Here is a 15998-nt window from a genome sequence, read left to right on the forward strand (position 1 = left end):
TGTTCACAATATGAAAAATAAAACTCAAGATGGGAACTTACAATTTTCAAGAGATAATAAAACAGTTTGAATTAATTCAAAGTCTCATTACAATCTTATCACAAATTGTTATTCTGGTTTTATACTAGTCTGGTCAGGTGACTTTGGTGCCAACATGGAAATATGGAGCTGTAAATATAAATCCTTATTTACTTCCAGTCAGATTTCTATGTCACTGGAATTATGGGACTGATTGTGTCAGTTCAACTAAAGCAGAGTTTATAAATGTAGACAAGTTATTTAATTATTGAAAAATGTCAATTCAGCAAAATGACCTTGCTGATGTTATATTCATAGCCAAGCGTTGCCACTTATATATGTAAGACTATCACACATCAAATGCAAAACAAAATATGGAGGTAATAATTTTGACACTATTCTGATTTCTCCAGAGTTTCTCCAGTACTGTAAGCTCTTTATCCAAAGGTACAGTGGTAAAATCTTTAGCTTACAAGCCAATTCAAAGATTCTTCCTCTTTTTGTCTAAGAAGCTATAAATTCTCTTGATCACAAAATCCATGTGATTTTTAAGATGAAATCTTTGAAATGCTCAGGGTTTAGGGTTTCTCGCAGTGAACTTTTGCTGTAGGGGAGCGTAGTTTCTATTACAAAAAGTAGTAGGCTTAATTAGCGTAGTGAGTTTCTCTAGCCTCAAATATGTTGCTACTTATAACTTCTAGGTAACTATGATTAAACTTGTTACTGAAGTACACATGATCATACATTTTAGTCATTCAGAAGTTTTTTATTTAGGTATTTTCTAAGAAGCATGCCTACCTCATAACCAAGTCAACACTAGGGTAAACAATGAAAGTACTTTTATCAGTTGGAACTGGCATGATGGTGGGGTTTTCCAAGTGAGTTTCACAGTTGCAGTGGCTGGTTTCTTGAGAGAGAGAATTGATTCACTCAAGGTAGTAAAAAGAACAGGCGTATTTGTGGCACCTTAGAGACTAACAAATTTATTTGAGCATAAGCTTTCGTGGGCTACAGCCTACTTCATCAGATGCATACAGTGGAAAATACAGTAAGACGATTTTATATACACAGAGAACATGAAACAGTGGGTGTTACCATGCACACGATAATGAGAGTGATCAGTTAAGGTGAGCTATTACCAGCAGAAGAGGAAAAAAACTTTTGTAGTGATAATCAAGGTGGGCCGTTTCCAGCAGTTGACAAGAACGTGTGAGGAACAGTAGTGGGGGGCGGGGGCGGGGAAGAATAAACATGGGGAAATAGTTTTACTTTGTGTAATAACACATCCACTCCCAGTCTTTATTCAAGCCTAATTTAATGGTGTCCAGTTTGCAAATTACTTCCAATTCAGCAGTCTCTCATTGGAGTCTGTTTTTGAAGGTTTTTTGTTGAAGTATTGCCACTTTTAGGTCTGTAATCGAGTGACCAGAGAGATTGAAGTGTTCTCCGACTGGTTTTTGAATGTTATAATTCTTGACGTCTGATTTGTGTCCATTTATTCTTTTACGTAGAGACTGTCCAGTTTGACCAATGTACATGGCAGATGGGCATTGCTGGCACATGATGGCATATATCACATTGGTAGATGTGTAGGTGAACGAGCCTCTGATAGTGTGGCTGATGTGATTAGGCCCTATGATGGTGTCCTTTGAATAGATATGTGGACACAGTTGGCATCAGGCTTTGTTGCAAGGATAGGTTCCTGGGTTAGTGTTTTGGTTGTGTGGTGTGTGGTTGCTGGTGAGTATTTACTTCAGGTTGGGGGGCTGTCTGTAAGCAAGGACTGGCCTGTCTCCCAAGATCTGTGAGGGTGTTGGGTCATCCTTCAGGATAGGTTGTAGATCCTTGATGATGTGTTGGAGATGTTTTAACTGGGGGCTGAAGGTGACGGCTAGTGGTATTCTGTCACTTTCTTTGTTGGGTCTGTCCTGTAGTAGGTGACTTCTGGGTACTCTTCTGGCTCTGTCAATCTGTTTCTTCACTTCAGCAGGTGGGTATTGTAGTTGTAAGAATGCTTGATAGAGATATTCTAGGTGTTTGTCTCTGTCTGAAGGGTTGGAGCAAATGCAGTTGTATCGTAGAGCTTGGCTGTAGACAATGGATCATGTGGTGTGGTCTAGATGAAAGTTGGAGGCATGTAGGTAAGTATAGCGGTCAGTAGGTTTCCGGTATAGGGTGGTGGTTATGAGCCGGGGAGCACATCTGGCAGGGGCTGCATTAGCCTGTTTCTGCCTGGGAAATCTTGTTGTCTCCCAGAGCAGCCTGGTCCCCCCTCCCCGAGCGCCCCTCCTCCATGCCACAGCCTGAGCCCCTAACATTCATCCCCGCCTTGCTCCCCTGCCGGCAGCGTTTGCCCGTTGTGCAGACACAGCTGCCTCTGGGGTGGAGTAACCAGAACAGCCCAGACTGCTGGAGAAAGCATCCCCTACCGATCTCTGCCCGCTCCCTGCAGCACAGCGCCCCCTAGCACCACACTGGGGCATTGGGGCCAGCCCTGATTGCCAAGAGAGAGCACCCCCTACTGATCTCTGCCCGCTCACAGCACAACGCCCCCTAGTGCCGCACTGGGTAATTGGGGCCAGACCTGATTGCCAAGGGAGAGTGCCCCCTACCAATCTCTGCCCGCTCCCTGTATTATAATTTTTTAAGAATAAAACATGAAACAAGTGAAAGGAAATTACTTCACAAGTTAGTAAGAATTTGTTGATAAGTATAGATAGTTAGCTGTTGTAGTTACTCAAAATGTATGAAATGCAAATGGCATCTTCTATTTTACGTGTTGTAAAGGCTTAGGCCTAAGTCAAGAATCCTGGCCTATATGTGAATGTAAATAATAATTATTGTTATTAATAACTCCAAATGCTTGGTCTCATAACTACCCAGGCGCACCACTGTTTTGACATGGTTTACCTCCCGGTGGTGTTTTTTAATCTGGCAGGCTTAATTACAACTAGTGGGTAACCAGAATCTGACTGTGATGTATCCAGCCACTGTATCAGATCACAGAATGAGGAAGGTAGACTGGATGTAGTGAAATTCTTTCCATGTCACTGATTTATTGGTTACTCTTCAGTGTTTGTGGCATGCTGCATTTGATGTGCTACCTTATTACTTGCTTGTTTATAGAGAAGGATAATAGAATTCTTGGCACCTGAATGACAAAGTTAGGCTTTTCCCAGGCAGTTGAGGGGTATCACTTGGCTGACACTAATTTAATCACAGCTCATCAACTTTGTGGCATTTTCAAACAGTGGCTCAATGCTAGCAGAGACTAGATGCAGGAAGATACTGTGGGTAGGTCAGTAGCCAGGCACTTGGGAGACTAGAGTTGAATTCGCTGCTCTACCACAGACTTCCTGTGTGACTTTGGGAAAATTACAGCCTCTTTTGTCTCAGTTCCCCCATCTGTTTTAAGGGTGACAGTACTTCCATACTCACAGGAATGAGGTGTGGAAGAGAAGATAAATACATTAAAGATTGATAGCTTGGCCATATAGCTAAGATATATAGAGATGGTAGAGGCCTTTTAGCAGAGACCAGGTGAAGTCTAGCTTCTGTGATCAGGATGGAGCAAAACATTTAGAGCAGTTGTAGTCGGGAATTCTACCATGTCTGAAGAGGAAGCTAACTGAGTACAGCAGTCACAGTTTTTAGTCAATGATAAGCATCATGCACACACAGTTGTCATTCTGTTAAACTGAGGTATTGTGAAAATCAGGGTACATGCAGAAAACATGCACTGCCATCTTGACATTTTGACTGCTGTCTGACTGCAAACTTGGGATAGAGAGGCTCTAACCCAGGGGTGGGCCAAATCTGGGGATGGAAATTGTATGGCAGGCCATGAATGCTCACAAAACTGGGAGTTGGGGTGCTGGCTCTGGGGTGGGACCAGAAATTAGGAGTTCAGCATGTGGAAGGGAGCTCTGGGCTGGGGCAGGGGTGTGGGTGGGGAATGAGGGCTCCAGCTGGTGGTGTGGGCTCAAGGGTGCAGGAGGGTGGGACGAGGGGGATCAGGGCTGGGACAGAGGGTTGGGATGCTGGAAAGGGTCAGGGGTGCAGACTCCAGGCGGCACTTACCACAAGCAGCTCCTGGAAGCAGCGGCATGTCTTCTTTCTGGCTCCTATGTGGAGGCACGGCCAGGCAGCACTGGGCGCTGTCCCATCCATAGATACCACCCCTGCAGCTCCCATTGGTTGTGACTGCTGGCCAATGGGAGCTGTGGGGGCGGTGCTTCGGGCGGGAGCAGGGTGCAGAGCCCCCTTGCTGCTTCTACATGTAGGAGACAGAGTGGGGACATGCTGGTGCTTCTGGGAGCCACATGGAGCCACAGCACGTGCGGAATGGGGCAAGCCCCCGACCCCAACCCTGCTCCCTGGCAGGAGTTTGAGGGCCAGATTAAAACGTCTGAAGGGCTAGATGTGGCCCTCAGGCCGTAGTATGCCCACCCCTGCTCTAATTAATATCTCTAACCTTTCAAAAATGTTACAGTTAGTGTGTACTTTTTCACCACCACATCTGCCCTACATGACATTCTGATGGAAGGTGGTACTGGAACAGACTACAAATAGATGCAGATTACAGCCTTTTGTACACTGAGTAAGGCAGGAGTCCTGGGGGGAAGTAACATGAGATCAAGTAATTATAATATGTACACATGAGAGAGATGAATTAAAATTTTACGAACAATATTAATTTTTATGTTTTATAACTTGAGTGCCTGACATTGCTATTTTAATGGTCTTTTAATAATTTTTCCTGGATGTAATATAGTGGATCTAATATTTAAGGCACAAGTGACTGAGTATATGATCCATACTGAACTATGATTTCTTTTGTGGGTTAACTCTTAAAAATGTTGCTAACAGATTCCACAAGTCTGACTCATTTTGCAGAATTTTACTAGTGTATAGCAGTAGCTTCTGCAGTAAAAGGCGTGAGGCAAAGAAAGCCAAGAATATAATGTGATTGTCAGCACTTCACTGCAGAATTGTAAGAATTCCAAATACATTTCAACAGCACCATAAAGACGAGCTCTTAATTTGCCAGGTAAAAGGGTACATTGAGAATGATACAACAAATACAAGAACAAATTGTACAGCTATAGGAAAGTGGCTATAGGAAAGTGATACATATTTAAGGAACAAACCAAAAGGAGCTGAAATACAAGCTAAAGCTTCAAATTAGTTAAAGATAATTGACAAACCACTTATTGTGAGAATCACTGAGTACATTGTAAATATACCCAGGGTCTAATGTTAGTTTAGTTGAATAATCAAATGAAGGACTTGTAGAAAACATGAATAACAACGCATACTATAGGAAGCATGTGTGTGCTCTGATGTTCAATAACTGTTATGCTAATAAATAATTGTAAAGACACAAATATATCATTTTAAGAAATTTTCTAGAAGTGACGTCATCTCCATTTTACCATCGTAAAGTAAGGTTTAAAACTGTGAGCCTGTCATTTGTCTGCCTGTCTTCACAGGAGATTTTATTCCCACTACCCTCATCTGATTAGCAGGAATGGGAGTCTCCATGCTCCAGGCACAGGCACCAATACAAGTTTGAGGAGCCAGTATGTAGACACCAATGAACACTTTATTAAATTACACAGTCTTCTAAGCAGGCACAGTCTCTCAGTGCTCCAATTCTTCATGCTTCAGTGAACTGACTCTGCTCTCTGAAACTGTAAGGTTTCAGCCTGAGCTGCAGATCTAAACTCCTGATGAGATTATGGTTAGTTTTTAGATGTTTGGCATGCTTCTGTGCTTATTCTATTACTCTGATGGGGTTGATAGTTGGCTGGCAGAAAGAAAGCACTAGAAAGTACAGACCTTGAGCCTTACATTTCCATCTGCCCTGAAGGAAAAGAATGTCTTGTTTATAAATGCTCAGTGTCATTCACTAGAATTCATGCTGCTGGCCAGGAAATCACCTGCAGGACAGGGTGAAAGTTAAGTCTCCAGCACTGCAAGTCTTGCTGTACCTCTCAATCTGGGTTCCTGACAACGTCCCCAGTAGAATTTTATGATCTTTCCATTCCCAGAAAAGTCGAAGAATATCAAAGATGGACTGAAACAGAATAAAGAAAAAGTAAATGTATTGTTGCCAAGATAACTTATTTCTCTGGTACATGTTTCTAAATTATAGCGATAGATCCACTTGCCTGGATATTTCACTGTAATTATTTGCATACTTCATTTATTGGAATTTCATGTACTGTACATGTATCCCATAGAGGTTGAAGATTTGGCAAACCTATTGTACTGTCTTGGGGATTTACAAATTGTACCTAGTTCGCTAATATTTTTTCTTCTAATCTAAATCTAAGGTTCTCTCAAGTGCAATTCAGCTGCTAAAACACAAATGAATTCATAATCACTCAATAGCTGTTGAACATAGACTCATAGAATCGTAGGAATGGAAGGGACCTTGAGTCCCCTTCTAGTCCAGACACACTGTATTGGTGAGCTGCATGTAGTGTGTGTGTCTGTGCATTTGTATGAATGTTTGAAGTATCATTGAGTGCTCTGTAGTCAATGTTAAAGCTATAACCTCCTAATATAAACTCAAAGTGTTTTACTTCCCCCTAGTTTATCCAAAGAAAAACTCAATATTCCTGACATTTTGCATGCCGCATCTTTTAGAGTAGTGTTTTTGTTTGTTTGTTTTTCTGGGATGTTTGCTAAAAATCAAAAATTCCATTTTTATGTTATGGTATTTTTGAATATTTGCCTATTCTTTTTAAAATGTATTATTTTTTGGAATCATCTTTTTTCCACAGTGAATTGGCCTACAGACTCCATCCGTAATTAGAAGCAATTTTCTTTGGTTGACATTGAAGAGTAAGTTTTCTTTGGTTGACATTGAGGAGTAAGTACTTTATTTGTGGGAGGGGTGAGACAAAATATAAACAAAGCATTTTCCTGCCTCCAGGCTTTGTTGCTGCAGCAGCTGCTAGACTGAATCTGAGGAGAAAAGGGATAGATTAGGCTAGGTGAGGTGTGATACGATAGAAAAATAATTTAGGAGGAGGTGTGTGCGGACATATCATGGAGAAGCAGGGTGGAGCTAAACTCCCTTGTCAAAATGAGAGGAGGCAGGAGGACACTGGTGGGAATTCAAGTTTTCAAGATCATATAGTAGGGGGAACTTTGAATGAGTCAGGAGATAGAGAACAGAATGTGGGTGTGGCAGGAGGAATAACTTGTTAGCAAAGAACTTTGGAAGGTACAGATAGTAGACATAGAAGGGGTGGGATGTATTTAGAGGAATCATGGAAGGTTGAGAGGGGATGGCACAAAAGGTACAGAGGCACACATAAAGGGACAGGCTGTATGGAAATGGTGGTAGGAGATGGGGAACAAGGTATGGACTGGAGTGTTTTAGGGAACCATGGTGGGTCATAGAGAGGGGATGAAAGGGACTGGATGATTATAAGATCTCAATTCCTTTTCAAGGAATCATTTCCTTTAATCACCTACTGATTTTTGTTTGGTTAGTTATGAGTGTAACATTTTTTTGCAAATTTGAGAAGAAAGAAAGAGTTATAGCTGTATGTGTATGTGGGGGTGATAGTGAGTATTGATGGGTTATAATCGTGAAGGACACACTAGATACCTTATTTTTAATTTTAAGACATAATGTGCTTGTTTTTAAAGGTGTGAAATTTTACAATGTTTTGTTGTATAAAACACACACATACCTATTGTTAACCATGAATCACTGCTAAAAAAAAAAATAGCATTTCAGTACAGTTCCACCTAACATTCAACAACAATATTACACTTTCTTGACAAAGGTAATAATACTGCTCGGCATTTTTTTCTCTTAGAATTTTTTTCTCTGCTCTATTTTTCAGTTTCTTTCTCCTAACTGGGACATGGATAAAATAATGTTTGGGCTTGAAAGAAACATTCATATTGTATCATGCAGCTTTGAAATAGGGGGAAATGAGTTCACCATCCCTAATTAGAAGCAATTTTTCCGAACCATTCAGTTTGACTGTGTCCAGTTTAGCAGCTAACCATGCAGACTTTAGTCACCTTTATCCATTTAGGAACTTGAACTGAAGATAGTTCAGAGATATAGATGTCTCTTTTACAAATACATACTATAAATTAACAATGATGAATGTGTCCAGTGCAGTGTACAATGTAGAGCCGGTAAGCTTCAGGTAGCAAAATTATCAACTTATTGTCAGTTTATCATTTAATCCTTTGATTCAGAACTAGGCAGTTAATTTGTGAATAGGTTTGGGGGCATCTTTACAATTACTTGCATCAAAGTAAAATGACCTTTAATGCATAATAAGATGAATGATAAGATTAAAATCCTCTAAAAATTGTTCATTTGAAACAACTTTCTTTTTCTTTTTCAATTATGGTAACTGAAGCTGCATTGAAAGGCCTTTTTTTTTTTTTTAAATGAGGACAAAGTTGTATGCTGAGTATTTACTCAGTTGTGTTTTGGAAAAGCCACTTGTATGTGTTCAGAATCTGTTACACAAGCTGCCACTTTACCATGCTGGGGTCTAGCATATCAGAAGATTTTTTTTCTTTTTCCAGTCTTCATTTTTTTGTTCTTTATATTAAAAATGTGGCAACAGAGGTTGAAATCCCCCAAGTTTCTATGAATGTAGGATTTTCTGGGGCTGATGGAGAGATGAAGAATTTATATATCCAGTTACACTGCCATGCCCACTCTGCTAAAGGCTAGCTGAGTAGACTCAAGAGTTTAGAATTCACTTACACCAATGTAAATTAGGGGTGACTCCACAGAAGTCAGTGGAATTACACCAGAGTAAAACTAGTAGGAGAGTAGAATCTGTTCCATTATATCCCCTAACAGAAGGGAAACTTTCTCATCATAGAACCTCCCACACAGTTTATCTTAATTTGTTATAGGCATTCTCGGACTAGAAAAATACCTTCCTTTGGAATATTTGCAATGTTATGGTACAGGACTGAGGAACAATATTGAAGCTGTGTGTGGATTATTGTTGTGCAACATCTTGTCAGTGCCATAAATCACTTCACTTTCAGGAAGCTAGAACTCACCTCCAATTTAATCTTACTCTGATCTGTTTGAATGCAAAAAGCAAACTTTCGAAAAATTGTGCATGAATCTCTGTATCTCCTTGTTTTGGTTGAAATGTTAAGAATGAGCAGTGAATTCCTGTGCAAGAGGCTTCTCTTGTGGCATTTCAGACCTATTGAAACTAGGGAGCAATGTTACTTTGTGATGGGCATCTCTTGAAAGATTCAAAGGTTCTTTATGATTTGGAAAAGCATGAAGAATCTGGACACTTTTCCATAATCTAAACCTATTGCTAACACCTTGAAATCTGCAAATTGGACTGGAAATTTTGTGAGAAAAGTCTTGACCATGGCATTTCATGCTTCTGATCAGGCCTGAAATGATGCAAATAACCTTTCACATTGTATTGTGGCACACCTGCTTCTATTCTGACTCAAACAGGAATACAGAGGCACACAAGAGTGGGAAAATAATTTTAAAGTAGATTTCTGAAGTGTTTCAAACTTAAAATTAAAAAGTTAGTTTACTCAAGATCAAATTTGGGACTGAGAATCCAGATCAGTTCCCATTTATATGATTTTTTGCTTCTCTTGCCCACATAGCACTGTGCACACGAGCGCTTATGTCGGTATAAGTTTTGTTGCCCAGGAAGGTGGTTTATTCATGCTGCTGAACGACATGAGTTATATCAACATAGACCGTAGTGTAGACATATTAGTGGGAATATATCAAGCTAACTATCCTGATTCTGCTTTCTCACCAGAGAACATAGGGAGTATCTCTTTTTGAAGTACTGTAAGTGAAGCTAAATTGGTGTCAATCAGAGCAGAATCAGGCACAGTCCATTTTCTCAGTGGGTTTCGTTTAATTTGAAATAACATTTTACAGGAATGAGGTTTCAGGTTTAAAATTGTAAATAGCGGTATAGCATGGCAGGCACTCACTGCCATGGCGCCTCCTGCTGGTCATCCAGGAATTAGCTCAGTTCCAGCCTCGGAGTGCCTCCTGCTGGCCAATGTCTTCCTATTGATGCCTGCTTTCTCCACCACTTATAGCACTTCATGCCCCGTGTCCCTCCTGGACCCCGGTGCCCCTTTCCTTAGGGTGCTGTCCCGTAGCAGTGCCCCCACACTCTGGGTCTCCCCTCCTCAGGGAACCCCAAACCCCTAAGCCCACCTCACCTCAGTAATCCACTGCCAGTCCTCATCTAGCCCCTTCCCACAGGGACAAACTGCAGTCTGAAGTGGCCACTCATCATCGGCAAGGGGGGTTTGGACCTGCTGCCTTTCCAGCCTCAGCTGCCTCCCTGCAGCCCTAGTACTTCCCCTGGCCTTTAGCAAGGCCTCAGCCTGGGGACCCACCAGGCCAGAGCTCCCTAGCTCAGCCTGCTTTTCCCCAGCCCTGCTCTGCCTCAGGTACCCTGCTTGCTCTCCTAGGCAGCCTGGTCCTCCCTGTTCCTCAGCTGGAGCAAGAGTCTTTTCTCTCATTCCCTTGGCCTGCCCTTTTATCAGGGTCAGCTGGACCCTAATTGGGTATGGCACTGTTTACCCAACCAGGCTCCCTTGGCTGCTTTTAACCTCTTCCTAACCAGAGTGGGGTATCTGCCCCGCTACACGCGGATTGTATATTGTAACAAATATTGAACAGTGTTTTAAGAGCATGGTCCTGGCCATAGGATGCTGAAAGAAGGGAAGAGATTTTAGGGGAAAAGTTGGGTGAAATCATCAGTATTTCCATATGCATTCTGAATTATTGTTTAAAAAAAAAACACTTGAAATTCTGCTGAATTGCACATAACTTTTTGGAGAAAATACTCCATCAGAATTTCGGTACGTTTCCCAGAAATTTCCAGTGGCACTAATAAAGTGAAAACAGTTAGAAGCTGATAACAGTTTCAGGTTCCTCCAGTGATTAGATCAGCTCTAATAAGGTTATGAAGAATCTCAGCTGACTTGCAGTATTTAGTACAGAGCTGGGGATGCCTCAGTGTCATTTGTATCTTCTCGTCTAACTCGAAACCAAAACTGCCATTTCCCCCCCGTGCCCTTTATTTAGTGGCATTGCCACTACCAGTTGCAATATATTAGGCAGAAGGGTTTTGTTGTTGTTGTTTTTTAAGGTACATTTTATTTAGTTCAAGTATGTGACCATCAAACTTAATATTACACTTAAAACAGCAGGCTGAACTCAAAGAGGAGTCCAAAGGGGAGAACCCTACTGAATACATCCATTAAGCAGCATAGCCTGCCAAGTTCATGTACATTAGCTAGTTTTGTAATTTTAACAAATTCCATCAGAGCTTTCATTCCACTGACCTAATTTAACAAGAAGGAAATTCAATAACAATCCCAAACACTGACTCATTATTTCCCAGGAGGAATTTAACAACACTTCTACATCAAATAGTGATGTGTGAACAGTGGAATATACATACCTATGGGCTGGGGGTGGGGGTGGGGGGAGCAAGAGAAAGAAGATACTGTATCTCCTTTACACAGGTAAACCAATAACTTTCCATCTTTGGGGAAAATAGTAACAGGTCTAAGGGCTTAGATGTACATATGCAACTTCCTCTGACTTCAAGAAACATCAGCTAAGAGCAAGATTTAGTCAGTCTCTGTCTCTCTCTGTGTGTGTCAATAAAAAGAATATAGGCATGGGCGTATGGGCAACATAGAATTGTGGTAATGCTATTCATCAACAAACAAACACACAGTACCTACCCCATGTAATACAATTTATGATTGAGCCTGATCCTTCCAACCTTTGCTCACATAAATACTCCCTTCTTATACAAAGTAAGGATGTGTTGGTCTGGCGATATATCATTACAATGGAATGATCCTGGGTCCTGATCTTGCTGTCACTAAAGTCAAAAGCAAACATTAATTTTTGCATCCTGGTAGAAGCAGACACATACCAGTAAGGCAATGTCTCACAGTAATACATCGTGCTGGGAGATGCTCATATTTTATTAATTGTTTTAAAAATTTTAAATATTAAATATTAATGTTTTAAAAACAATAAAATATTAGAATATTATTTAAATATTAAATTAGATATTAATGTTTTAAAAAACAATAAAATATTAGAAACTCACTCATCATCAGGCTTTTGCAAATTGAACAAAAAGATTAACACATTGACTTTTTTTTTTGTAAGAACCCAGAGCAGAGCACGGGGCAAGAAATGAGATGCATTTTTTGACATTTATGAGACACACTTTTAAATTAAGAATCTGAAAATGCCTAGGGTTGTATTCATCCATGGTGTAAAGCCACTGAAGTCAACAGATTTTTGTCAGGGATCAATGTAGCCGAATGCATTGTTCTAAGGTATGCTAAACAATGCTGTGTCCAAATCATGGAAGTAAAGGAAAACCCATCAAGTTTCTGTATCATTTCAGGGTTTTTTGTTGCATATGGAAGAATACAGTATATGTATATACTGAGGAGCTACAAGCATTGGCTGTATATACTCCCATTGCAGATTTAAGAGAAAAAAATGTAGAGAAAATGTATCCTATTGAGAAGAAAAAGCCATAGGAGCATTCATATACGCTTGCTGCCTAGCAACAGACACCATTTCCCCCTTAGCAGGGGTCAGTGGGCTCTGCAAACAAAAATGGACGCTGAAATACGAAGCTAACATTTCTCTCTCACAAATTAGCCAGTAAGGAATTAACAAGTTCTACACTTCTGTTCTGGTTGCAGACTGCATTATGTGGCCTATGCAAAGCTGTTCTTATTTCATTTAAGACAAAGTACTGGAAAGAAAATTATATTATTTCCCAGAAACGCACCATTAGCGTTCAGAAATGTGTTAGCCCCTTTACCAAATAAGTAAAAGAAAAGATTGACATTCCCCAACATTGACATTCTTCAACAATCAAACAGCCCAGTCTTGTTCCCACTGAATTAAAGTCACGTCCTTTGAGTTAATATAAAATCCAAGTGACTTCTGTTCAGACTTCTGCCAAATTTGGGTGTTAAAAATTAGACATGACACAATAAGTAAGGGTGGGAAACTTAAATGTGGGGAATGAGAAGGGAAGGCAAGTGTTACAGTAATAATTGTTTGTAGTTACTCATTTTAGTCATGTGTATATCTGAGTTCTGTTGGGCGTGGTACTTAAGGTACTTACGGGACTTACAGATAAAATTAATATTTTTAGGTAGGAGTTGAAGGTGGTAATGGAGGCTTGGCAAAGAGGAACTGAAAGAATAGAGTGCACAAACTGGATTTACAAGTAATCCAATGTTTTAATCTTGTTAGCCAGTGGTCCAAAAGACTAATGCAAAGCAGTTTTAGAAACCACAGAAATGATGAAACATTAGTTCCCCATTGTTTTCTATATTTATTTGCATATAGAGAGAGTTCTCTTATTTATAGCTCCTAATGTTTTGTCTGCTATATTTATGTATATTAGAATAATCTGTAATAATAATTGTATATACTTAAAGTCCATAATGTACCATTATGATACATAATTATATATCTTTCATTTATAGTTAATATATTTCAAAATAGCTTCGGTCAAGTTGCCATGGTGCTTTGGAATGACATTAAATATCAAATGTGATCCTAACAAAAACATTTAAGTGTTAATATTCTTTTTTTTTTAATTGTATTTTACATGGTTTGCCTGCTGAAGCAAATCTAAATGAGCCATGCAGACATTTGCTCTTAAGCGTTTGGTAATTTCCAAATTTAATCTTTTAAAGTGGAAATCAGCTAATGGTGTCAACAGTCATGAAGAGTGATATACTGAGAAGGAACATAGGCACAAGATTGGAAACAGTTTATTTCTGTTTGATGTCAACAAAAGATATTGATGGAATCTGCCTATTGCTTCACAATGGTGCTAAATGCTTCCTTATTGTGTCAGGAAAAAACATAAAATACTACACAAACCTAACATAACAGGTTTGGAAATGGATTTACTTTTTTTCTCTCTCTGTAGTAAAAGTTGCATATTGAATGTCAAATTTAAGTATATTGTAAACCAAAAACATCCTGAGTTCACTATGACTTAACATCAAATAGATCAAGTCCTAGTTATTTCATCATTTTTTTCTTGCATTTAAAGTTGTTTGCATGCTACCTCACTTCATACTGTAAGTACTACATCCTAAGAACTTTTTATATTAAAAAGTTTGCTTCTTGTCATGTTGCATTTCTTTTGATGCATATGATGTTCCCTTTTGCCATTTAAAGTGCCTGGGGGAACTAGTGTTTCACCATTTCTGTGGTTTCTAAAACTGCTTTGCGTTAGCCTTTTCAGGCCTCCGGATAACAAGATTAATAAAACACTGGATTACTTGTCAATCATATCAGGTGGAAAATATTTGAAGTAAAGGCTGCAGTATTTAATATGTAAGTGCTAATAGTATTAATCCCCTAGTCTACATGAAAAAAAAAATCCTCAAAGTTCTTGAACTGAAAAGTTAAGAACAAAAGTTAATCAGCTCAATGCACTTTTGTTGTGTTTCTCATGTAATGTTTTGAAAGCAGCTACCTGCTACATTTGCAGCCCTCCCACTTGGTGAAGGTTGACAGAAACTCTTTATAGTCACGATATCAGCCATCAGTTGGGTGCACATGGGAAATAATCAGTTGCTTTCTTTGCTGTAAAGTACAGTGTGAAGTCAGTCACAGGCAAATGGAATGTTTTCAACTTACACTGTGTCTTTTCTGTTTATTTTGAGGATTTGGTGGATATGTGTGGAAGGGAGATGAACTATTGGAAATCACTTGGCTGCACTGCCAACTAAAGAGACATCAAAAGGTAATCCAGGAAAAGAACACTGTTGACCCCACAGCCATCTGGCTTGGAGGACAGACAGCAGTGGAGAACTATGATAATACAACAAGTGTTACTGCTACTGCTGCTCTGGATGTGCCTGCCACATCCCTGCTATGCAGAAATGCTGTTCAGAAGGACAACTGACCACCAACCGAAAGACTTTGTGGCACGTGTATCAGGGAGTGATGGAAAAGCATTTCACCGACAGAAAAGGGGCTGGATGTGGAACCAGTTCTTCTTGCTGGAGGAATATACAGGCTCTGATTATCAATATGTAGGCAAGGTAGGTCTGTATTAAGGTTTGATATTTCTCCATTACATCCTTATATATTTGTCCTACTACTGTTCTCAAGTTACTACAATGACTTATTCTCCTAGCTGAATGGTTGGTTTTCCAGGCAACACTATACAAGTTGTTTATCTGCTCTATTGGCGATCTCTAAAAGTAATAATGCAAAGAGTTACTAAAAACTATTTAGGAACATACAAATGTCTGAAACAAGCTAAAGTGTATTTCACAAATTATTGTGTGATCTTCACAGCATTCCTACCACCACCAGCGACCTACTTTTCTCTCCTATTTCTGAATCTTGTATTTTAAAATTCTTTCTAAAATTCTGTTTCATATTTTTTCTCTTTGACCTTTTTCAGTTTCATGCAAATGCATGTGGACTCCTATCCTCTGTCTGTACTCTTTGTACACAATTCTTTCAAACACAAAATGGCCTTTCTCCTCCAGTGCTCCCTTTGTCTTAATAAACTGCAGAGGACGAATGTCATTAACAAATGTGATGGAAAATAAATATGAGGAATGAAATTGTGAATTTAATGCTACTGACACCAAGAAAAGAATTCTGTATTTTTAAATTAAAGCATAAATTAATGGGCCACTTTCTGTGTTGACTGCTCTTGATGTAGTCCGATTTTTTTTTTATGTCAGGATGGTTGTACTGAGTCTGCCAGTGCAGAACGTGGCCCAGTATTTCAGAGCCCCATGCTGAAGGAATAGATGGAATAACAAAAAGTGAAGAATGGCAGCAGTTCTAGGGATGAAAAATGTTCAAATAACTAATTTTATTATAGGCAGCTACTAAAAGTAAAACAGCAACTTGCTCAACCAAAATCTTC

General features: G+C 39.6%; 1 protein-coding gene across 4 annotated transcripts in view; it reads left to right on the plus strand.

Annotated features, from left to right (window-relative positions):
- The window catches only part of CDH10 (cadherin 10), a 146343-nt gene that overhangs the window by 38718 nt on the left and 91627 nt on the right, over positions 1-15998 (plus strand). For all 4 annotated transcript variants that reach the window (XM_073332273.1, XM_073332274.1, XM_073332275.1 and 1 more), the window contains exon 2: positions 14773-15153. In XM_073332273.1, the coding sequence (XP_073188374.1) occupies positions 14923-15153 (231 nt within the window). In that variant the 5' untranslated portion in view covers positions 14773-14922. The remainder of the gene's footprint in view (positions 1-14772; positions 15154-15998) is intronic.

The sequence above is a fragment of the Lepidochelys kempii genome, chromosome 2 (genome assembly GCF_965140265.1).
Source record: "Lepidochelys kempii isolate rLepKem1 chromosome 2, rLepKem1.hap2, whole genome shotgun sequence".
NCBI classification, from domain to species: domain Eukaryota; kingdom Metazoa; phylum Chordata; order Testudines; family Cheloniidae; genus Lepidochelys; species Lepidochelys kempii.